Genomic DNA, 24,852 nt, shown 5'->3' on the forward strand with positions numbered 1-24,852 from the left:
TGAGAGTGTGGCACTCTCTGTAGGAAGTGACTTGTGCCACTCCTGGGCTGAGGCAGTTAGATGGTGGTGAACCTTCTCTGCAGTCTCTTCCTCCTGTCCACTGGCTAGAAAAAAAGAATTGAAGATGGTAGATTGCCAGATGAAGCAGCCTGATGCCAAGTCTCTGTGACCTATATCAGACTGCAATCTGAGGAAGAAATAAACCTGCACTAGATTCAGCCACTGAGATTTCTCAGTTTTCCTACTGCAACAGATGACACTGACAACTGTGACTAATATGAAGGTCTGTCTCAAAAATGGGCTGCTGCTGAAACTCATATAAACTATGCATTGTTGACTTTCAGCTGAGTGGCGAGTGACATCTATCAGGCCAAATGGCTGGAGATCCATGTCGTACAAGAGCAAAATATTTGGTAAAAATGTTAGACACTATAACTTAAAAGGCATACCCCAGGCTTCCTGAACTTGTCATTATAAGGGAAGAGATTGGAAAATAAAAAGTTGATAATGTGTTTTGGTTATGAGTGGCTGTGTTTGGCAAAGTGTTGAGAGAAAGAAAGGAGTCTAAAGAAGAACCGAGTGCTTTGCACGTAGAAATGAAAGGGAATAGAGATGATTTAGAAATCTGGGACTTTATAGGATGAGAAAATCATCTTCTTCTCATTCTTTTAGGGACAAAACTATAAGAGATGGAACTTCAAAGTTTTTTCATGATTGATAGAGCTGAGTCAACCTTCTAAGGTGAATAAATGATTTAGGGCACAAAGCTCCATAGTGATCATGAAATTGTGTGTCACCAACCTCCTACTACTTGGGGCATAAATGACCAAGCACTCCAACCCCTAGGCTCTTGTGTTTGTCCAAGGCCATGTTTCCAGTGTCTGCTTCAGTCTCTGACTGCACATGTCAGGATCATTCCTGAGAGACACACCCAACTCCTTGCCAGACTTTCTAAGACACCTCCAACCAACCTTCCTCCCTCTCTGCTTCAGTCAAGGTCAGGATTGCACTGCAGTAGATGTTTCTCCCAGCCTTCTCCAGCTCCTTGCCCTGTTTATCTGGCAGGCATTTCCCTTAATAAAATCCTTGCATGGTGAATCTCTCGCTGCTCCTGTTCCTCACAGAAGCTGGACTAGCCCAAGAGCATCGAGTACCTGCTCTCACAAGAATGTCAGTGTAGATGCCCTGCAGACGACAGGGGGAGGCATAGGGGTTAAAAGGCAAATAGGGGGGCTGGGGAGATAGTTCAGTTGGTAGAGTGCTTGCCTTGCAAGCACAAGGCCCTGGGCTCGATCCCCAGCACCACAAAAAAAAAAAAAAAAAAAAAAAAGGCAAATAGGTAAAGTCAATTGGAGAAAATGTCTAGTTAAGAATTTTAGGTGTTGTTCCTGGGACATGGAAGCCAACAGATCAGAAGCCTTCTAAGTATTTGAGTGTCCACTAGAAAGTCTTTGATTGTTCAAGATTCAAACAACCCTTGGCTGCTGTCTTCTGGGAGAGGGTTGGTGGGTTTCAAGGTCATGCTGATCCAGGGTGTGTGTGGTCCTCAACACTCACTCCAGAAGAAGTCGAGGGCAAAAATCAAGGAGAAGCTTCCTCAAAGCAGAGTCGGGTCCATTCAAGGAATTCCTTCATGGCTAAGGCAGGGGAACCTCTCAGAGACTGGACTGCAGGACTCCAGGATGCTGTAGACTAGTGACTACAGGTCTCATGCTCTCCCCTTTCCAAAATGGCAGTATGCTTAGTGATATGCTGGCCCTAGTCCAGTGTTATATGTTCGGTCTTAAAGGTGAGGGGTGATCAGATGATATATCTATTTAGCACATTTGGTCTTTATAGAGATAAATGTGGGACTTTGGACACTGTGGGCTTCCAGGTAGATGCGGTGACTGGATCCCTTTTAAGAAGGTGGCGAGTGTGTATTTCATAACTAGGAGAAAATGAAATGTATAATGCTTAGAATGGCAATTGATGACAGTGACAATGCAATGCCCTCCCTGCATTCCTCATCCCTAGCCCACCAATGACACACTCCTCAGCTTCCCTTCAGTTCTGTGGGACCCTACAACTGACTTCTAGCCTGTGGAGTGTCAGGAGAAGTGATTGGTCCCACTTCCAGGCAGAGGTTATGAGCAGCTGCTATGTCTTCTCTACATTTTCTCCCTTGTCCACCCAGCTGGAAATAAATGACTCCAAGATGATGGAATTTTGAGAAAAAGGCAGCCTGGTCCATGAGTCAATGTCTGAAACAAAATCACACAGAGGAGCTACCTAACCCACACCAAACCAATGCAGTCAAGAAATAAGCCTTCATTGTGTTAATCTACTGAAATGTCAGGGTTTATCAATTGCATAAGGCCCATTAATTCCCCTAATATAGAAGGGCACTGTTATATTTTTAGTACATTAAAGGCAATATAGTAATAGAGAAATAGGTGTAATTCAGAGAGACCACCACTACTAGAATTGGAAAACTTTCAAATAAATAATGAAGAAAGATAAATGACAAGAGACTTCCACATTCTGCCACAGTAAGAAAAGGGAAGAGAAAAAGAACAAAAAATGTGTAACTATCACAGCAGATGCTGTCAATTGCTGACATACCACCCACCCTCAGTCTACCATCCACCCTCACCACAGAATCCCAGTTTGCTCAGAGAGCAGCAAGAGACCCTCACCTGCAGGAAAGGTGAATTTCTACCCCAGCCTCAAAGGACAAATAACAATGGATGGAAACTCATCAAGTAATGTTATTCTCATTGACAAGCGATGGATCTAAGGGTGACGAGATCTCCATTTCTAACGAAGTAGATACTGGCAGAAGTCCCAATGAAGGGCTTTCCCTCTACAGGATGAAACTTCTTAGGAGAAGCCTTTCACTCTTAGCATCTTCCTGAGAGGATGAGGAAATGATGCCCGAGGTTGCTGGAAGATTTACAAGCATGAGGATAAAAATCACAGGCTGAGCATGGGGGAGCAGAAAGATAGAACAGGAGGGCCCCTGGCAATCTTGAACAGCTAAATAAATCACCCATTGCAGGGCATCTTCAGAGTTCCTGTCATTTGAGAAAAACAAAAACCTCAAAAAATAAAATTCTGCAGTTATCCAACAAAATAAGGCAACATAAACATGGAAGATTTGTTTAATTAAGAACTATTAGTTGTAGGTTCTGTTAGTTCCAGTGAAACACAACTGCAGCTGATATAGAAAACAAATAGAAAATTATACAAAGGCAATGAACCCTAAATATGTGCATTAACACAATAAATATAGGTGGAATTAATTCTATTACAAATCTGAGACCATTGAATGTGATTAAAAAATAAACCCAGCTATGTTACTTCAAGAAAACCCATTTTAAAAAAAAAGGTTAAAAATAGAGAAAACAACAGACTGTACAAAGGCAAACAGAAAGGAAGAAGTGTCAATGTCAAATGAAGCAAAATTCAAGGACAAACATATAAACAAGACATAGAAGAATACTGTGTAATAATAAAAGATGCAACCCACCCAGAAGATATAACAGTCATAAAACTTTATACAACAAGCAACATAACAGTCAACTGCATTAAAGAAAAACACCAAGAATACAAGAAGAATTTGAAAATGTATATAAAAACTCATGGTGGGCACTTACTATAACTGTTCCATAAGTCAGTGGGTCAAACAGACTTTTTTAAGTAATAATATCGAGGATTTAAATAAAATTTTATTTAATAATTGCAGAACTTTTTTTTTTTTTTTTGGTACCATTGGTGCTTTACCACTGAGCTACATCCCCAGCCCTTTTTCTTTTTTATTTCAACACAGTATCTCACTAAGTTTCTTAAGTTGTAAGGTTGGCTTCAAACTTGCAATCCTCTTGCCTCAGCCTCCAGAGTTGCTGGGATTACCGACATGTGCCACATGCCCAACAGAACTTTATTTCTTAAACATTCAGGATATATTTTTCTTTTGATTTTATAGTTATGAGAAAAATTTTAAAGGCCATATTCCCTAATAATAATCTCCCAAATTCGAAGACAGTGGGGGAAAATAGTCATTAAAAAATCCTACTGCTCTATAATCTAGAAAATATCTCCCAGATAACCCTTGAATCTTAAAGGAAATGAATGTTGAAAATACATATTATTTAGGTGGGTGGAAATGCAGCAAGAAATATGCATACATCTCAGTAAGCTCAGAAGAAAACTTATAGGTTTAAAGACTTTTCTTTCTGATGTTCCTATGAAGATATTCCTCTCTTCTCCAAACTCATAATAATGCACACAAAACAAGAGAAACATATAGGGATACAAGAAACACCTCTATGGCATCTCTACACAACAGAATCGTCGAACAGGCGAGTGGGAGCCTCCAGCCTACTGGACACCATCTGGGTCCCAAAGAAGAACATGACTCCTACAGGGTAAGTGGCATAAATATTCTCCAGGGGTGTGATGAAGCCAGGTGCTGGTAGTGGGAGTGGCAGGTAGAGTGGATACAGGGAAGGAGGAGTGGAGCAGTAAGTCCAATCTTGTTGGCCACTGTCCTGGCAGCGGGTGGCAAGAAAACCTAGTGGCCAGATAGCATTCATAATAATCCAGGTGAAAGACAGTCATTTCTTGGACTAAAATAGCACTGCTGGAGAAGGTATAGAGTGGTTAAGATGTAGGTTAGATTCTGAAGGAAAACACAAGATTTGCTCAAATTGTGGATGTGATCTGAAAAAGACAGAAAATAAGAAAATTCCAATGTTTTGGCTTAAGCAATAAAATGCATGGTCACAGTCCTGAATTGAGTGACATGGAAGAATCAGGCTGGAGAAATCAATACTTCTGTTTTGGCCACACCAAGTTTGACATGCTTTTTAGACATCCAACAGGAAGTTGAGTAAAAGAGAGTTCTAAGGAGAAGCTGGAAGTAAGAAAATTTTTCATCACTGCATAAGTGATGTTTAAAGTCAAGAAAATGAATGATATCAGTTTAAAAAGTAAATATAAGAGGCCCAAGGGTGGAGTCCCAGGATAAGCCAACATTTCAGAAGTTAGAGGACATCCCAAAGGAATAAAGGAAGAGGTTTGGAAGGCAGGAGAACAACCAAAAGAAGGCAGTATCCAGAAGCCCAGTGGAGAAAGAAGGAAGCAAGGGGAGGTCGACTGCGTCTGGTCGGCAGATGGGTGGGTGGGGGAGAACTGGGGCTGTGCAAGTGGACTCAGTCACATGGAAGTTACTGGTGACCTCGACAAGAATGGTTTCATAAATTTGTGAAAAATAACAGAAATTTTTAAGAAGAAAATGTGTATCATCTTGTCTTCAGGGAAGAGCAGAATTCCTTTTACACTGAAACATAAAAGAAAATGAGCTATAGGAGACACTGTTGAGAAATTTGTGTACAGATTAACGTTTAAAATTTCCACACACACAAAAAAAAAATCATAAAGACAATTAGAAATCAAGCCACCACCTGAGAGAAGATATCTGAATACACATAACCATCAAATAATTGCTATTTTTAATAAAAGCAATAAAAACATCTAGCATCTAATAATAATAGCAGCTAGGGCTATAGTGGGAAAAAAAGGAGAAAGGACTTATTTTAGCTCATGATTTCAGAGATTTCAGTCCATGGTCAACTGGCTCCATTGATTTTGGGCTGTGGTGAAGCAATACAACATCATGGAAAGGTATTGATGGAACAAAGTAGCTCACCTTACGGCAGCCAGGAAGGAGAGAGAAAAGAAGAAGGAGAAGGATGAGGAGGACAAGGAGGAGGAGGAGGAGGGGCAAGGGAAGAGAAAGAAGAGGGGGGAAGGGAGAAGGGGAGGGGGACTGGGACAGGGAGAGGGAAGAGGAAGAGGAAGAGGAAGAAGAAGAAGAGGAAGAGGAGCAGAGAGAGGACGGAACAGGGAGAAGGAACAGAGGAGAGGAGAGGAGAGGAGAGGAGAGGAGAGGAGAGGAGAGGAGAGGAGAGGAGAGGAGAGGAGAGAAGAAGTGGTTAAGGACAAAATATGCACCAAAGGACATGTACCCAAGGACCCATTCCCTTCAACTAGGTCTCACCTCATACAGTCTCTATCATCTCCCAGTAATCCATTCACCTATGGATCCAGCAATGCATTAACCTACAGATGAGGTCAGAGCCCTCATGATTCAAGCACTTGCCCAAAGCCACCTCTGAACATCACTGCATTAGGGTCTAAGTCCTCAGTACATGAAACTTTGGGGGACATTCCAGATTCAAACTATAGCAAGGACTTGTCTACTAATTGTGGTCCAACACTTTTTATATGCTAACTCTTACGATCTAGAATAATCTTCCTTAGTCAGAGTTCTATGAGAGAACTCCTATAAAATATAATTTGAATGATGATTTTTCTCAATTATTCCCTGGGATAATATGTGGGTTGTATTCAACAAGATGTGTTGTAGAACAAACTCATTATATATAATGCATCTTTTGGCAGCAATCATCAAATAATTTGCTCTCTGAACCTCTTATTTTAAAATATTGAATACCTCAAAGATAGCTTTTTTTTATGAAAGTTATATCTATCAATACCACATTCAAAGTTAACATCAAGAAAATGTTAAATATGTGTTTATTTAAAATAATGGTAAAAAATTCCACTATTTAAAATAAAGGCAAAACAATGGTAAAATTGTACATATATATCACCATCACGTTATATATACACATGTAACATTTTTATAAAAAGAACTACATATTCTAAAACAAAAAAATATAATAGGAAATTCCCACAATATTGGTCTAGGCAATGAGATTTTTGAATTTTTGTAACCAAAAATACAGGTTACAAAGGCAAAAATAGACAAATGGGATTACATCAAACTAAAAAGTGTCTCCACAGCAAAGGAAATTAGTAATAGATTGAAGAGACAACCTATTTTCTAATAGGGGAAAATATTTTTAAAGCCATACATCTGATAAAGGTTACTATACAAAATATGTAAGTAACTCAAACAACTCAATATCAGAAAAGCAAATAAACCAAATTTCAAAGAAAAAGGATAGAGGACCTGATAGACATTTCTCAAACTGAGACATAGAAATGACCAACAGGTTTATGCAAAAATGCTTGACATCATTAATCATCAGAGAAATACAGATTAAAAACACAATCAAATATCACTTCTTCAAAATTGTTAGAATAGATATTATCAAAAACACAAACAATAAGTGTTGGAGAGGATGTGGAAAAAAGGGAACATCTGTAAAGTGTTATAGAAATGTAAGTTGGCACAGTCATTATGGAAACAGTAGAATATTTGCTCAAAAAATTGAAAATAGAGCTACTGTATGATCCAGCAATCTCCCTGGTGGCTAGGCATCAAAAGGAAATGAAATCAGTATGTCAAAGAAACACCTACACTCCCATTTTCATCAAAGCATTCTGTACGACAGCCAAGAAATGGAATCAACTAAAGTGTCCTTTAAGAGATGAAGGAAGAAAGAAAATCTGGTAGATGTACATGGTAGAATACTATTCAGTCTTAAAAAGAAGGAAATATTATCATTTGCAACAACGTGGATGAACCTGGATGACACAGAAAGACAGATTCCACATGAAACCCCTTATATGTGGCATGTTAAAGTGGTTACCAGGGACTAGAGGCAAGGAGATTGGGGAGATGTTGGAATCATGAGTGTGTGTGTGTGTGTGTTACATATATATATTCATATACACATAGTTGAAGAGTGGTCTTATTTTACATTCTTGCAAATCTGTCCCATGTCCAGCCTAATTGAAAACAGATGAATTTCTCATATCTGTTCCTACATTCACCCTGTTATGATATGTAATTTTGGTTTAAATATATTTTTTAAAAGGCATTCCCCCCACATGTATAGTTGGAAAAAAGCACAGAACAATTAACACCTTTTTCAAGATAATTTTTGCTACTCTACCAAAACTCAAACAAGTAGTAGTTTCTTAAATGTTAGTTGTGACATGAAATCTGAAACCATATTGATTAGTTTTATTATGTTTTGTCATATTAGAATTCATCAGTTATGTTAATTTCTTAGTTTTATCCATGCACCATGGTGACGTAAGATGTTAACAACAAGGGAAGCTGGGTGAGAGGCAAATGAAAATTTTCTAAACTACTCTGCAACTCTTCTAAGTCTAAAGTTAGTTAAAAATAAAAATTTTGAGCATTTAAAAAGCAAAATAAAAACAAAACCCCATTTGGCTTGTTATTCACTTTGAATGGATCTTTTTCTCATGCATGATTTTGCAACATTACTCTTTTGTGCTTTGGAAAACAGTGGTTCAATGAGTCAAAGAGAACTTCCATACATGGACTCACTTTATTTTACATATTAGAAAAGTCACATTTGTAAATACCTGTATGAATCTCTTGAGAAAAGTCATTATGTATTGGGCAACAAATAAACTCACTATGGCAGATGTAAGTTTTTCAAAACTTTTAGCTTTGCTTGAAAGCTAGAATTTATCAGTGGCATAAATTTTATCAGTTGCTTTCCTTGAAGTAACAGATCTACTTTATTTATTTTCAAATACCATATCTGAAAAAAAGAAATATATATACATATAAATTGCTGGCCTTTTTTTAAGTACAGATGGCATAGCATGAAAGAGGCCACTTCATCACATAATGAAACAAGCACACTGTGCTTTTTCTCAGGACACCCATCAGACTTCTGTATGCAGCAGAAATGCTGTATGCATACATCCCATTTTGTCACACAATAAAATGAACAAGGTTTGCTATTCATCAAGAGATGAAAACGCCATTCATTTTATTGTGAACATATCATCGTTTTTTGTGATTGTGTCATGGTGAAAAATACAATACTGCTACCATAATGGTGCCAGCAGATTTACCACTATGTTAGTCAGCTTTTCATCACTATAACAAATACCTGAGCTTATCAAATTATAAAGAGAAAAGGTTTGTTTTGGCTCATAGTTGTGGAAGTTTTAGTCCATGATTGGGCAGACCTACTGCTTTCAGGCCTCTGGTGTGGGGAGGAGGCAGGCTGTCGTGGTGGTAGCATATGTCAGAGCAAACCATTCATCTAATGTTACCAGGAAAGAAAAAGACTGGGGTCCCACAGACCCCCCCTTAGGACACACCCCCAACGATGGGTAGACCTCTTAACTGTTCCAGCACCTCTCAATAGTAGAAAGCTGGGGAATAGCCTTTAGCACATGGACCTGTGGGAGACATTCCAGATTCAAACTGTAGCATCCACTATTGATTTTATATCCTAATACAAGTGTAAAAATTGTTAAAAAAAAAAAAAAAAAAAAAAAGAAGAAGAAGAAGAAGTCACATCTTAATGTTGGGAAAATCATTTGACCTTGTAGAAACCCCCCCCCCCCCCATCAAGGAAGGGTCTCAAAGACCCCTAGAAATCCATTAACCACACTTTGAGAATCACTGCCAGGTCACAGGAGCTTAATGGTTTATAGAATTCTGATTGAAAAAGAAATAATAAGAGTATACAAAGAATGCTTATAAATTGAGAAAATAATCCTATGGGAAAAAAGTGGAATAGATACTATTGGCATCAGATCTGCTATTTTGCTGCTGCCAGTATTCTGCGCCCCCTCCCCCCCCCGCAACACACACCATTTTACAACACAGATGGACATCCTAGCCAGTTACTGGTCCACTCATCAGCCTGCAAACATTCTTGGCAATCATTGATCCAGATTGTTAGCCCACAAAATTCCACTACTTAAGAATACCTCCCCTGCCATTGCTCTCTCTTACTTACTCTTACCCTAACTCTCGCTCTCTCTTTCTCTCCTCCTCACTCTCTCTCATTTTCTCTCCCTCACCCTGCAGGCAGACAGTCTGCCTGTCCACTGAATAAAATCTCTTGTGCGAGTTCCCGTGTGTGGAGTGGTTTCTGGGTGCTTTCACTGGTGCCGGGACTTGGGTGGGCTCTTCTACTGCCACTTAAGTGGATGAAATCCCAAGACCCCGAGAAGTGGTCTCACCTTCCATTCACCTGGACACTCTCCTCCACATCCACCACCAGCTTCAGATTGGTGAGTGTTCCCCTAGGTCAGCTTCAACACTCTTCTGCTGACCTGGGATGCAACTGTCAATCGTCCAGCACCCTCGAGACAGTTGAGAAGTGGGGGTTCCCCCAGCCACGACTTTTACAGTTATGGCTGGCCCCCTTAGTTGACCTTATCTGACAGGTGGGTCCCCAATCTTTATGGTAGAGACTCTCTCTCAGGGTTGAGGCTCCTCTTTGTGCTCTCTCTCTCTCTCTCTCTTTCTCTCTCTCTCTCTCTAATCCTGACGTCAGCTCCTCAACTCTCCCGGCTTTTGCCCAGAACACACTGATGGTGTGTGCCCACCACTGTGCTGCCTTCTCGGCTCCAGTCAACTAGTTTGTGACCTCGGGATCCCTTGGACACTGACTCAGCTGTATCAGTCTCCACTGTGGGATCTGGGTCCTTTATTCCAGCAGATTCACCCCTGGGGTGTCTACAAGACAATCATAAACCCCTTTACCTGACCCCCGGCCTAAAACCACCAAAACTTATCCTTTAGATAATCAATCCAAAAAGGCCACATAATGGCATATACCTTCTGTGAGTGAGCAGGCAGAAGATGGAAAGGGATTTCTTATCTTTAAGCTTTCTCTTTCTTGCACACTAAACCTGATCTTTGCTCTTCCTGCAAACCTGAACACCTCCTTTTAGCTTCTTCTCCCCCTCTTAATCCCTCCTCCTCCTCCAACTTCTACTAGGCTAACAAACCACCCCAATACTGGTCCTCTGCAGCAGAGGCCCCTCTGGTCCCTGCTCCTCCATCTCCTTTAAAAAGCCCTAGGCAATTTCCCCTGCCTAGCCTTGCTGAAGCCTAGCTGAAATGTAGACTGCAGCAGGGTCAGCGAGGGACCAACCTGAGACTGAAGGAAAAAAAAGTGTCCATTTTAAACTTCTCCTGGGCTGCAACACAGAACTCTTTCTCTCTCTCAACTCCTCTCTCTGCCTTTCTCTTTCTTGCTCTTTCATGCTATAATTAATGGCCATTATCATTTTTCCTTCTAGGACTCTTGTATTTTTTTTTCCTTGAATGTCATATTTTTCAAGCTCACCATTTTGATCCTATCTAAATTCAGAAATTTCATAAGAATTTCAGAATATGAACAAAAGGGGTCAACAGGAAAGAGAAAATAAAAGATTCTAGGTACAAAAATATATTTAGTAGAAGGGAGAAGAAAATGTTGCTGGGTAAGAAAGTCTTCCTGTGATGAAACCCAGGATGGGATCCACAGTCATTGCCTGCTGGCTCTCCCCTCACAGGGATCCAAGTAGCATTGACAGCGCCCGCCCCCCCTACTGGCGGAATGAGACTCTTTGCCCCTAACCAGCAGGAAGAAGCTACAGAAGACAGACCATTGTCCTCCCCCAGCCACCACCTGTATCTATAAAAACAAAAAGGGAGGAATATCAGCATCAGATCTGCTATTTTGCTGCCACCAGTATTCTGCCCCCCAGCACACCATTTTACAACCCAGATTGTCAGTCTGCAAATATCCTAGTCAGCTATTGGTCCGCTCATCAGCCTGTGAACATTCTTGGCAATCATTGGTCCAGACTGTTATCCCACGAACCTCCTCACCACTCATTGGTCTATTGTTATTAGCCCGTGAAACTCCACTACTTAAGAATTGCTCCCCTGCCATTTCTCTCTCACTCACTCTCACTCTCGCTCTTTCTCTCCTCCTCACTCTCTCTCTCTCTCTCTCTCTCTTTTTATCTCTCTCTCTCTCTCTCACCTTGGGGGCTGACATTCTTCCTGTCTGTTTGATAAAATCTCTTCCGTGAGTTCCCGAGTCTGGAGTGGTTTCTGGGTGCTTTCAGATACTATGGTAAATGCTGTTACCTACTGGTTACCCCTCCAGCCTCTGTCCACAGCTTTTTGGCTATTAGTACTCTGAGTTTAATTAAGGCAGAAATCCTTCTTAAAAGTTTCATAATTTTTTCAGTCTCCTTTCCAATTAAGGGTAACCATGTGACAAGTTTCTGACCAATGAACATAGATTACCAGGGAGGGGCGGAGAATTTTTCGTTGTCCTAATAGAGATACCACTCAGTCTTCCTCTCTACTTCTGAACACCAAAACACAGATGTGATGCCAAGAAGCACAATAGCCACAGGACACCCAAAATGCTAAGCCACTATCTGAGGATCTTGAAAGAAGAAACAGAGAAAGTAAAGGTATCACAGAGCCACTAACAACCCAGGACTGTCCTTTTTCAGATTTTTTGTTAGGTGGGACTAAAAGAATGTGTTGCTTATGAACACCATATGCTTATGGTTTGAAAGTGTCTACCCAAAAGTTCATGTGCTGAAAATTTAATTTCAAAATTTATAAATTAACAGTATTTCAAGGTGGGGTCTTTGAGGGGTAATTTGGATTAGATGGGTCTGCATAATGGCATTAGTTCCTTTTAAAAGGAAGAGGGACTTGAACTAGCAATGCTTAATATTTTTATAGAATTTTGATTAAAAAATAAATCATCTAGAATATATGAAGAATGCTTATAGATGACCCAGCAATTTCACCCACAAGAAAAGAAAATGTGTACACAAACCCTTGTACATAAATGTTCACAGAAGCATTATTCATATAGCCCCCAAAGTGGAAACAAGTCAAATGTCCATGTTCGAAATCATGCATGTAATATTCTCTCAACACAAAGGAATCAATCTAGAAATCCACAACAGAAAAATACCTGGAAAAAATTCCTTCAAATATTCAGAAGTTTAGCAACATAATTCTAAATAGCCTGTGAATAAAAGAAGGAATCACAAAGTGAATTAGAAAATATTTTAATTGAAGAAAAATGAAAATGTAACACATAGTAATCCATGGAATTTGGTTGACACAGTGCCTAGAGAGAAATTTCTAGCATTAAATGCTTTTATTCAGAATGAAGAGCCAGGTGCAGTGATACATGCCTGTAATCACAGCAACTTGGGAGACTGAGACAGAAGGATTCAAGTTCAAGGCAAGGCTCAGCAAATTAGTGAGACCCTAAGAATCTTATTGAGAGCTGTCTCAAAATAAAAAATAAAAAGGGTTGGGGATGCAGCTTGGTGGTAAATCACCTCTGCATTCAATCAGAAGAAGGAGGAAGAGGAAGAGAAGGAAAAAATGAAGGAATTCAAACCCATGGTCTAAGTTTCTATACTTTCTAAAAATATAGAAAATAAGAAAAATTTAAATTTTTAAAAAGTAAGAGAAAAATAATAAATATAATTGCAGAAATCAATAAAATACAAAACAGGAAAATAACAGAAAAATAATGAAAACATTTAGCAAATTAATAAATTTGCTAAACTAATCACCACAGCAAGAAAGAAAATACAACTTACCAACATCAGGCATGAAAGAAGGGTCATCACTGTAGATATACAATATATAAGAGAATTTTATGAACAACTTCATGACAATAAGTTGATAAATGAGATGAAATAAACAAATTCTTCAAAAGATACCAGATGTACCAAAGCTTACCAAAGAAGAAATGTACCCTCTGAGTTAGCTTTATGTCTGCAAAATAACTTCAATTTAGTTTCAAATCTACCCACAATGAAAGCCTAGACACAGAAGACATTATTGGTGAACTCTATTAAACATGTAAAAAATAAATAATACCAATTCTACACACACTCTTCCACAAAGTGAAAGAAGAGTGTATTTTTATGAGGTCAGCATTACCCTGATGTTAAACTAAAGATATTTTAAGAAAACAACAGGCCAGTATGTCTTATAAAGCATAGATTTAAAAAAAAAAAAAACTTAGCAGATTGAATTTAGAATTATATAGAAAGAATAATTTATCAAGCCCATATAGCTTATCACAGGAATTCAGGATTAGTTCAACATTCAAGAATCAACCAAAGTAATTAAACATATTTGCAAGGGAAAAAAGAGAAAAGAAAAAGAAAAAGAATTATAATCATTTTAGTAGTTGCAAAGAACATCTGACAAACCCAATATCCATTCCTGATAAGGATTCTCAGCAAACTAGAAATAGAGGAGTTCGTCATCCTGATAAAATACATCTATGAAAATCCAACAGCTAACATTACGCTCAAAGATCAAAACTTAACTATTTCCCCCTACGACTGGGAACAAAGTAAAGTGTCTGCTCTCACCACATCTGACACTGAACTGTAGATCCTAACCAGTGCAATAAGGCAAGAAAAAAATCATAAAAGGTTTATGTATTGGAAAAGAAGAAATAAATCTGTCTTTATTTTGTGACAAATTATATAAAATCTCAAAAAAAAACTACCAAAAAAAAAAAAAGCTATTCATACTAGTGAGTGATTTTAGCATGGTCACAGCATATTACATTAGTACACAAAAATCCATGGCCTTGCAGAATGCAATCAACCAAATTATGCTACGTACACGTATGAATATATCACAATGAATTCAACTTTTATGATAACTATAATGCACCCATGTAAAACAATAAATAAATAAACAAACAAATAAATAAATAAAAGAAAGATCAGTAGAATAGAGGAAGGGGATCAGGAGAGGAAGAGGGAGAGGGAAAGCAGAAATACTAGGGATGGAAATGAAGCAAGTTTTGTCATATGCATTTATGTGTATGTCAAAATGAATCACCATTATGTATAACTACAAAGCACTAAAAATAAAAAAAAATCCATTGTGTTCTGTATTTTAGCAATAGACAATTAAAAATTAAATTTTAAAAACTGCCATTTACAGAAGGATCAAAAATAAGAACTACTAAGAGGTATTAACAAAATTTGCTCCCTAATCTATAAAACATTGCTGAGAGAAACTAAAACTTTTATAAGTGGAGCAATATATCTTTTCATGAATTGTGATGGATTGGAAAAGCTATTTATACAAATTTGGCAAGCTAATTCTAAAACTTATGTGAACCTAGAATAGACAAAACAATGTTGAAAAAGAACCAAGTTGAATGATTTGCACAATTTATTGTCAAGATTTACTACAAAGTCACAGTTTCAGGATTTGCCAGAAAGCTATTGCCAATGTGATATTTGTATAAGTGAGGAAATAATCATCAATGAAATATACCTACACATACATATATGATCAAGATATGAACAGCACCAAGGCAATGCAATTAAGAATGGATTTTTTTCTCAACAAATAATACTGGGAAAATAATATATTCACATGCAAAAAAAATGAATTTGACTCTTACTTTGCATCATATTCAAGCTATTGAGGAAAGAGAAAGGTAATGTATGTATATATATTCAAATTTCCCTCCAGATAGAAAGTCACTTTCCACTCAAATGCTGGGAAGCCCAAGTTATACCATGCTGGCTTACCAGGGTTTCCTTTAAAACCCAGCTGCAGGGGCAGTGAATCCAGGAATGACCCAGGAATATTTCCCTTCTCTTTGATTCCTTCTCTGCATTTATATGGCACCAGTTTCCTCCTCCTGAAACCCACTTTGTCTTCTGAATTTTCCATTCAGGTGTGTTTAATGGATGGGGTGACCAACAGTTCCAGTTTGCCTGGAGCAAAGTTGGTTCCCAAGTTGTAAGACTTTATTTTAAAAAAAGGTTCTAGGCCAAGCAGGACAAGATGGTTCACCCTCAGCAGTAATTTTAAGTTTACCCACTACATCCAACTTACCTTTTAGTTCTACATTTCACAGCTCATAACTCTGAAAGGCAGCAGCCCTACCACCTCATGAGCCTCTTTGCTTACAGATGTGGACCAGAGCTGGGACAATCAGACTCTCATGAAATGGAATCTATACTGAGATGCAAAGGAATGTGTGTCATTAATGATACTGGATCTTGGAGATGGAAGGCCATGTGATTAAGACCTGTAATAGCATTGGGAGGGGGTCGTGTGTGCAGATGAACAGCATCAGGAGCCGGTCTTTAGAAGCAAATATGCAGAAACACAAATGAATGGCAGGGGAGAAATTGACTGGCTGCAGACGGCTTTCTAACTCCACACTGGGCTTGTTGTTTTCACATTCTCAGAGATGGCTTGGAAGAACCCTTCTTAACCTGGCACATCCTTGCTGAAATACTGGCAACCTCGCCTGACCATGGGAGTCTAATGAGCAGACCACTGGTATCTCTTACAATAGATACACCCTGCACACGGTAGGTGCTTCTTACATGCTATGATGGTGAACTGTACGTGTCAGTATGGCTAGGCTATGGTGCCCAGATGTTTGGCACACTAGTCTTAGTGTTGCTGTGAAGGTATCTTGAGGATGAGTTTAACATTTATAGTCAGTTGACTTTAAGTAAAGAAGATGAGGGGGGAAGGGAAAAAATAACAGAATGAATCAAACAACATTACCCCATGTAAATTTGTGATTACACAAATGGTACGCCTTTACTCCATGTACAAACAGAGAAACAACATGTATCCCATTTGTTTACAATTAAAAAAAATATTTTAATCTCAAAAAAAATAAAAAAAGAAAGAAGATGAGTCTCCATAATAGGAGGTGGTGTCATCCACTCCAAAATCTTAACAGTGAAAAACTCAGGCTTCTGCAAGTGCTGGGGATATAGCTCAGTTGGTAGAGTGCTTGCCACATATGCACAAGGGCCTGGGTTCAATCCCCAGCACCAAAAAAAAAAAAAAAAAAAAAAAAAAAAATTAAGGCTTCTGCAAGAAGAAATTCTACCTCAGAACTGTAAAATAGAAATCCTGCTTGAATTTCCAGTCTCCTGGTCTACTCTACAGATTTTGGATTTGCCAGTCCCACAAACATGAGCCAGTTCCTAAAAATAAATTATACGAACACACATCCATTTGTTTCAGTTTCTCTAGAGAACCCAGACTGATGCATGTGTTAATGCTAGCTGGTGGTGAAGTGACAGAATTTCAGAGCAGTAAGAAACCAGGAGACACTATGGACCACAAGATAAGGCCCATAACTCACCCTCCATGCCCACAGCACCTGCTCCTAAGGGTAGGACCATATCTAATTATAAGGAACCTCTCAGAAAATTCTGAAAGGGAGGTGACTGATCCCACAGCTGGTGTGTTTTCTTAACCTAAGTGCCTTTTGCTCTATTTGCAAATTTGAATCTTCTGGAGAATCAGAAAAGAATTGAGCTAGGCACACAAGAAATGTGCTTATGCTAATGTTTATCAACTATTTACAACATGCCAGGCTTCACTGGGACCATCTCATTTCACCTTCCCCACAAATCTGGGATATAGTTCCTATCATCACCTCAGTTTACAGAGAGGCTAGAATATCTTGACTAAGTGGAAAACAGCCACAGTTAGGGAGTGGGTAGAAGCAAAATTTAACCCAGGCAGTGTGACCATCATACAAACTCCTCTGACAAATGCAAAAGTCCCACATGGTTTGGACATAAGGTGCACTGTAAATATGCTGGCTATTTTATGTTGCATTCCACACTGTCCTTACAGTGGGACACAGACATGGGACTGGACCACACTAAAACTATCATCCCACCATTCTCACCAACATTGTGATGGTAAAATGAATCCCCCAGCCTGAGGCCACATCTCCTGTTGAAAGTGGGTATCTTGGTACCCCATGCAATTACTGTTGAGAAATCTACAATACTCTACCTCCAACCCAGCTACCAGCAGAATCAATGTGCCAGAGAGGGGCTCAGGACCTGGGTCTTCACCCTGCTCCTTACCAGACCAATTTCCTCATCTGCGACAAGTTCTGATGTACAAACTGCTTGCAAAGAAGGGAACTGGTTACATTCTTCAGGCAGGGACTAGACATCCTGAATCTTTAGCATCTCACGGAGTCCAAATATGAGAACCCAACTGAGGTGGCCAGAAAATAAAACATATCAGTGAAATGACAGGTTGGAAAAGAAATGATCCCTGAGGCCTTAGGTTATATAACTTTGAAAGGATATGGAGGGAATCAGTGTAAAAAGGAACCCAAAGAATTTAGACCTGGGGCTGTGAGCATAGGTCAGTGGTAGGTGAGGCACTGGGTTCAATCCCTAGTACTGGGAAAAAGAGAGGGAGAGAGAGAGAAAAAAAATTTAGACCTAAAAGTCTAATGCAAAAAAATATATATATATATATATTTCCAAAAGAGAAAACCATAGAAACCTTTACTAATTCTTAGGGGAGAAAAACCTAGAGAGCAGAAATGCTAACCATTCTGAGAGAGGGCAGAGGAAAGGCAGCCGCCTTCAAGCTGTTACTTCAGCTTCAGTTCAGTGACTCCAAGCTGGAGTTGAGACCTGAGGTCAGGTTACTGAGAGATAACTAGCTGGTGGCCTTTCTCAGAACTTCCCCTGCTGACCTCCAGGCTGGAAAGGGAAGCAGGGAGGTAGAAGGCATGAGCATCCCTGAGACAAGAGGAGAGAAACTAAACTCCAGAAGCTCAGTTCAGCATCCTCGAGTTGGGCCCCTGCACCCATTCAGGAGAGGTGCCTGCCTCTGAGCAGAATTGAACAAAATTCAGTCCTGTTCAAACAGCTTTTGGGCTTTGGGCAGCAGCTGGAAAAAGATGGAGAATAAGAAAGCAAAGGGTAACTGCACAGAAACTCACGTACCCTGCCAGTCCATGGATCACTGACCAGCTGTGTGATCCAGGGCAAGGGCTTTTGTTCCTTCCCTAAGACTCCCTAGCAATGAACTCCCAGAATTCATATGTAGAAACTAAATCTAAGTATTAGGAGGTGTGGCCTTTGGGGTGATTAGTTCATAAGGGTGGAGCCCTAACAAGTGGGATTAGTGCCTTAAAAGAGACCAGAGAGCTAACTCACTGTCTTTCTGCCATGAGAGGACATAGGGAGATTCCAACCATCTGCAATCAGAAGAGGGCCCTCACCAGAATCTGACTATGCTGGCACTCTGAGCTTGGTCTTCCAGGGTCCAGAACTATGAGGAATAAATATTTGTTATTTAAGCTATCCAGACAGTGGTCAATAGCTAGAGCAACCCCAGCTCACTAAGACACTCCTTACTCCATCCCTATGTGCTATGGTTTGGACCTTAAATGTTCCCCAAAGGCTGTGTGTCAAAGGCTAAGACTCCAACTTGGCATTTGTGGGAGGGATAGAAACTTGAAGCAAGGGAGCCAAGTGCAAGGTCCTCCAGTCATTGAAGGAGTGCCCTTGAAGGGGACATTGGGACTCTAACCCCTCCTCTTCCTCTTCTGTTGCTTCCTAGCCACAGTGAGGGTAGCAGCTCTGTTCCACAACACCCTCCCCACCTGATGCTCTGCCTATCCATATGTCCCAAAATAATGGAGCCAACTGACATGGACTGAAAACTACAAGTGTAAGCCAGAATAAACTGGCTGATTATCACAGGTATTCGTCATGGTAGTAGAAAGCTGATTAGCACACCATGTGTCCCAGCCTTTGGGAACCCACAGAAGAACTGGAAAGGGACAAACTTCCCACCTCTTTATATCTTCCCTGGCAATCCTGTATGAAAAATAGCTTTAATAGGGGATAGAAAGATGCAGGAGATAGGAACATAAGGTTAAGGAAATAAATCTATAAAATGGGCCCACTGTGCAGAACCCACATGCTTTCTTTTCCAAGAAGCCATTTACCTGAAACCCTGCCTGGTTTAAGTGAATGGGATATGTCACATTCCTCAGAAAACTACCTGCTATCTGCAGGAGAAATGCTGACCCAAAATAATTTCCAATAAGAACACAAGGTACCCTGAAGCAGGGACTTCTGTGACCCTTTCAGAGACCAGATCCTGGAACTCAGGGAGATAAGGATAATTCCCCCTACAGATTATAAAATCTGTAAGAACAAGCTCCAATTAGAACCTGTCAGCATAGGCCCAAGTGACCTAGAGTGGTCATGGCAGTGGGGACTTGAAAATCTGATGTCATCCTGCTGTCAGTAACAAGTTAAGAGGTAGACCTGGGTGGGACTTTTTGGAAAATTCCCTGGGACCCCTAATAAAACTCAAGGGCAAGAGAGGCATGCTGTCCCTCTCCTCTCTGAGAGGGCCACCCCCTCCCTTGAGAGTGTCTCCTCTCCTCTCCTCTCCTCTCCTCTCCTCTCCCCTCCCCTCCCCTCCCCTCCCCTCCCCTCCCCTCTCCTCTCCTTTCCTTTCCAATAAACTCAGACCTGTTATTCTGAGTAACATGTTGGAAATTTTTCTGACCCGATTGCAAGAATTGGGGTTTGAAGGGGGGTCTTGGTGCTACCTCAGTCTCCCAGAAGGCCCCAGTCCTGCAACAGTATCTCTTTCCCTGGACCTTCATTATAGTATTGATTCCCAAATGTTTTCAACACTTGCTAATCCCATTGTTTTAATTTGCATTTAGGTGATTTACTAATGAGGTTGAACACCTTTTCACATCTTCACTGTGATTTGAAATCTCCCTCCCACCACCATGAGTTACTTGTTCATATCTTTTCTCCTTTTTTCTGTTGTTGGTTGTCATTTCCCAATTGATTTAGAGAACTTGTTTGCTGGATACTAATACCTTGCCTGTTATGTATGGTGCAAATGTTTTTTCCCATTATCTCCTGTTTTGCCCTTTTTGAAAGTTTGGTTTGGCATGTTTTATTAAGATTTTGTGTTTAGTCAGACTTTTCTTAATTCTCTTTTTTATTCTTGTATTTTACAAAAAGTCTCCACTGTCCCCAATATTCTCTTATATTTTCTTTTATTATTTTATAATTCTTTATGCTTTTGCTTTTTGTGTGCTGGTCTTTGATCAACTTCAATAAGTCTTTTTCATCAGGGGAAAAGCCATGACAAGGGAAGTGTGTGTGCAGCATGTGTGTGTTTTGTGTGATGCAGTGGGAGAAACTGCATCAGAAACTTGAACCCCGGCAGGTCAGGTCTGCACTCAGATTCTAACTCCATCTCCCACTTGATTCCTACAGCAGGCTATTAAACCTTCCTGAAATTTTGTTTGCTGACTAAAATGCAGATAATTCTTTATTTGGTTGATTCAAAGACACACATTTCATTTAACATTTCTGAAATCAGAATATGTCTATAATCAATGGCATGTCATGGATCAATTTACATCTTTCTTAACAGTACATAAAATAGTAGCATGTCTTTTAATAAATCACTGTTAAGATTTTTATGAACTACCTATGGGTGCATCTTTCAAGTCACTGAGGGGCTTAGATAAGCAGAGATGCTTGAAGGGCAGTCAAGTCTCCACTTGGGTGAGTCCTTCCTTCCAAAGAATGCAGCTACTCTGAGACCTTGTTCTGCTTGCCCTCCCCACCACCTGTCTTACCTTCCTAGACTCAATAGGTGAAGCTGCCATGGCTACTGAATGGTCCCTAGGAAGCAGAAGGGCCAGTGAGAAGTTGTGAATTCATGAAACTCCCACTGGAGTAGCAGGCGTGGAACTGCTGAGACATGAAGGAGGCCTAGGAGGGTGACTGCCTCTGGCCCTGGCTGGGACTGCATCTGGGAGCTGCTCAGGCCAAGCAGTCAGAGAGGTGGACCAGGAGGTAGGAGGTCATCTTGAGCCCTGCTGTGGGGTATGGAGGTAGTGGAAGCTGGTGCCCCAGCACTCCACAGGCTGGAATAGATGCAGGCCAAAGAGTCACCTGGGAGGGATGTGAGGATTCCACCTCAGGGCTGGTTGTGTGGTAAGAAGCTGGGTTCACAGCATAGCTGGTTTCAGCCACATTTAAGGAGAAAGCAGGAAGGAGGTCAAGCAAAGCCGTCCAGCTTCCAGAGGACATACAGACAGATGAGGCAGCGGGCACTGAGGAACCAATTTAACACTGGCAGAAACTGTCAGTCATGGCAGAGCTGACAGGTCCAGGCGGGAGAGCTTCCCATGTCACCAGGGCAGTGTGAACATGTGCCCTGAGTCCTTATCTCCAAGGTCACAACAGCTTTAGCCCTGAGAAACTAGAATAACTGGATGACTGAGCAAGCGCACAAGTGACCCACAAGACTGTGAAGTTGCTGATTCCTAACGCAGGTGGGAGTTCTTGCAGGGCCATGGGAGCGAAGCTGGAGGTAGCATCGGTAGGGAAGGGGCTTGGCTTAAGTCTTGCAGGAACTTAAGGTTACGACACATCTCCCAGTCTCGTTATAACAACGAAACTTCCCACCAGACAACAAACTTCCTCAGAAATATAAAACAATCAACATGATACATGACCCAACTTCCAAGCTGAGGGTCTGTGTCTTCCATGACTGGGTAAAACATCTGAAGTTTCATGCCAAAATGTAAAGTGAAAATAGAAAAGAAACACCACATGATCAGAGGAGTGAGGTATGCCCAGCAGTGACCCCACCTCCTCTCCTGCCTTGCTTTCATGGCGTAGCTCTAAGCTTTCACCCCAGCTTATGTGTGTGGCTTCCAAATATATGTCCCAATACCAAAAAAGCCCCCAAGGTGTTGTGAACCAGAGGATCCATGTCACCTTGCTTACTCCCAGTCTCACCAGGCACAGTTTGAGAGTGGTCAAGTTCTTAGGCTCACAGCACACCTTGTCCTGCCCTGTGCTACACTGCCCGTAAGTGCCGTCAGAGTGTTACCTGAGCCCTAAGGACAGCGAGGTCAGGCCTGCTGGGAGCTGGGAAAAGTTCCCAGGAAAGAAAGGGTGAGAGGGAAGAACAGAGGGGACAGGCAGGACTGGGGACAGTGACCAGGAGGAGAAGGTGCAGTGTCATTCTGGCTGGCTAAGACCCATCGAAATCAAGCTTGGGATTCCAAGAGGCCAGCACACAGCTCAGATGCCTGGACAAATTAGGGGGAGAGGGACCAGGAAGGAAGAGAAAAGCTCCAGTGGGTGGAGACTGTCCTCTCCTGCCCCTGCCCTGAGCCACCACACAGCTGCCTGGCACCAGGCCTGGCTCCTGCCTCTCTAGTTGGCTGTGTTCCCTGTGATCTGTCCACCTACGTTCTCAAGAAATAGAGCTCCATCCAGTTCACCAAAGCCAGCACTTCAATGTTGGAGAAGCAAACAAATGAGTGAATGGATGTACAAATGTATGCATGCACAGATCATTCCTCTAATTCAAGTCCCCAGTTCAAAAATCAAAGAAAAAGCATGCATCAGTCACCAGACCCCAGGACAAAGTCACAGGATGTGTGTTTTGACTCCATTTCTTAGTAGCTGGGTAACCTTGGATACACTGCATCCTTTCTGTGGGCCTCAGCTTCCCCACCTGAAATGGAGTCACAGGGACTTGCCCTGCACCCACAGAGACATGGGGGCATTAAGGGCAGGACAGGCACTGAGTAAATGGAAAACTCACAGGCATGGTGCAGGGTCTGTGCACCATCAGGATCCCAGGATATGAAGCAGGCCATGCATCCTAGACTTTCCAACAAAAAGTTCTTTGTTGTCCAGGGACACAGCTCCTCATGGCCTGCCCAGACAGTTCCTAAAGACAAGACTGAAGTACAGAGCTGGGATCTGAATAGGATCCTGACCCAGGATATGCATATTCCTTAACAAGTTCTCCCTCTTTCCATTATTTATATATCTCAAAATTAATTACCTAGAAAAGAATCTTCAGAAACCCATATGAGTTTAATGTATAATTTATACATGAAAATGTAGACATCAATGTGTGACAAATCTCCACATAAATATTTTTGCAGTTAAATTTTTGGGCATCTGTCTTCTTCCCAAAGGAGCCACCAGACACATGTGAGGCCTCAGGGCGCAGGTCATGTGGGGCTGGAAAGGTGACTAGTCATTTTTGCCAGCTAGTGATGCAGCTGCCAATGCAGCCTGACCTGGAAGGGTTCAACCTCAGCACCAGTCACCTTATGTTAAGTCACACTCTGCCACAACCTGCCCACTCAGGGTCCTGATGTGTCTTGTTCCAAAACAGAGATTTAACACTGCACACCAGCTTGGTGGTAGGCCCCAGGGAGACGGGCAGAATGGAGTAGGGCCTAACACTTCAGTGGCTTTGAGTCTACTGAGAGCCAGGCAAGCAGATGATGAATGACAATGACAGTGTGTCAAATGCAAGGGCTGGGGTGAGTCCTGCATGCCAGACAGCTACAAAGGGACAAGTACATCCCCAAAGACTCCAAGGACAAGACAGGCTCTAACAGTATTTCAAGTGGATGAAGGCAGAAGCTCATTCCCAACAGTTAGAAGCACATGTGCAAAGACCAGAGCAAGAGTGAGCATGTCTTAAATTGCATCCTGGTGCAAGTGGGACTGTGGCCCACATTGGGGATGGGCCAGTACTGAGGCTGGAGTGAAGGGCAGGAACCAGATCCCCAAGGAGCCTATATGCCCAGCCCTGAAACAGCTTGAATTGAACACTTTAAACAGATCAAAACTGCACTTTGCTATCTGAATAGTATGGAGGCCAAGTGGCCTCACGGAAGGGAAAGAGAAAGACAATGAGTTTTGCAAAGTGTAAAATGAGTGCAGTGCCCACATAAACCACCATTCCCAGCAGATTCTAGTCCAGGGGTCCTGAACAATCTCCTTCATTTACAGGTGGACCCATCCACGGGCTTGACTGGCACATGACTTTGCATATAAACTACCTGAAAGGTAGCACCCTCCCTTCTTGTCTGCAGTTACTATTTCCATTTGGGGTTGATGACTCATCGTGAAAGGACATTTCCTGACACACTTTCTCCAGATGCGCAGCAAAGTTCCAGGCACAACCTGAACCATCCCCTTCTATTAGGAAACAGGTATAGGACGGGACCGAGCTGAGAATTACTGAGCCATGCTTGCAAAGGAAAGAGTAATTGCATGTCTCCCTTGCACCCTGGCCTGACCAGCCATGAGGTCAAGTACATGCCCTCCTTCCATCATGCAATTGCCAACTGTGCCTGAGCCCAGTCTGAGCTCCCCGTGATGTCTTCCCAGAACCTGGGACTTTTGACAAGATAAAGCAAG

At 41.3% G+C, this 24,852-nt stretch overlaps 1 protein-coding gene across 10 annotated transcripts in view; it reads right to left on the minus strand.

Moving 5' to 3' along the window:
• SH2D4B (SH2 domain containing 4B) overlaps positions 1–24,852 on the minus strand; it is a 107,191-nt gene that overhangs the window by 65,274 nt on the left and 17,065 nt on the right. For 8 of the 10 annotated variants that reach the window (XM_079136087.1, XM_079136089.1, XM_079136086.1 and 5 more), the window contains one exon: positions 13,381–13,417. The exons of the other annotated variants lie outside the window; for them this stretch is intronic. In XM_079136087.1, coding sequence (XP_078992213.1) covers positions 13,381–13,417 — 37 coding nt within the window. The remainder of the gene's footprint in view (positions 1–13,380; positions 13,418–24,852) is intronic. 10 annotated transcript variants of the gene reach the window in all.

Source organism: Sciurus vulgaris, assembly GCF_902686455.1.
Source record: "Sciurus vulgaris genome assembly, chromosome: 4".
In the NCBI taxonomy this organism is placed as follows: Eukaryota; Metazoa; Chordata; class Mammalia; order Rodentia; family Sciuridae; genus Sciurus; species Sciurus vulgaris.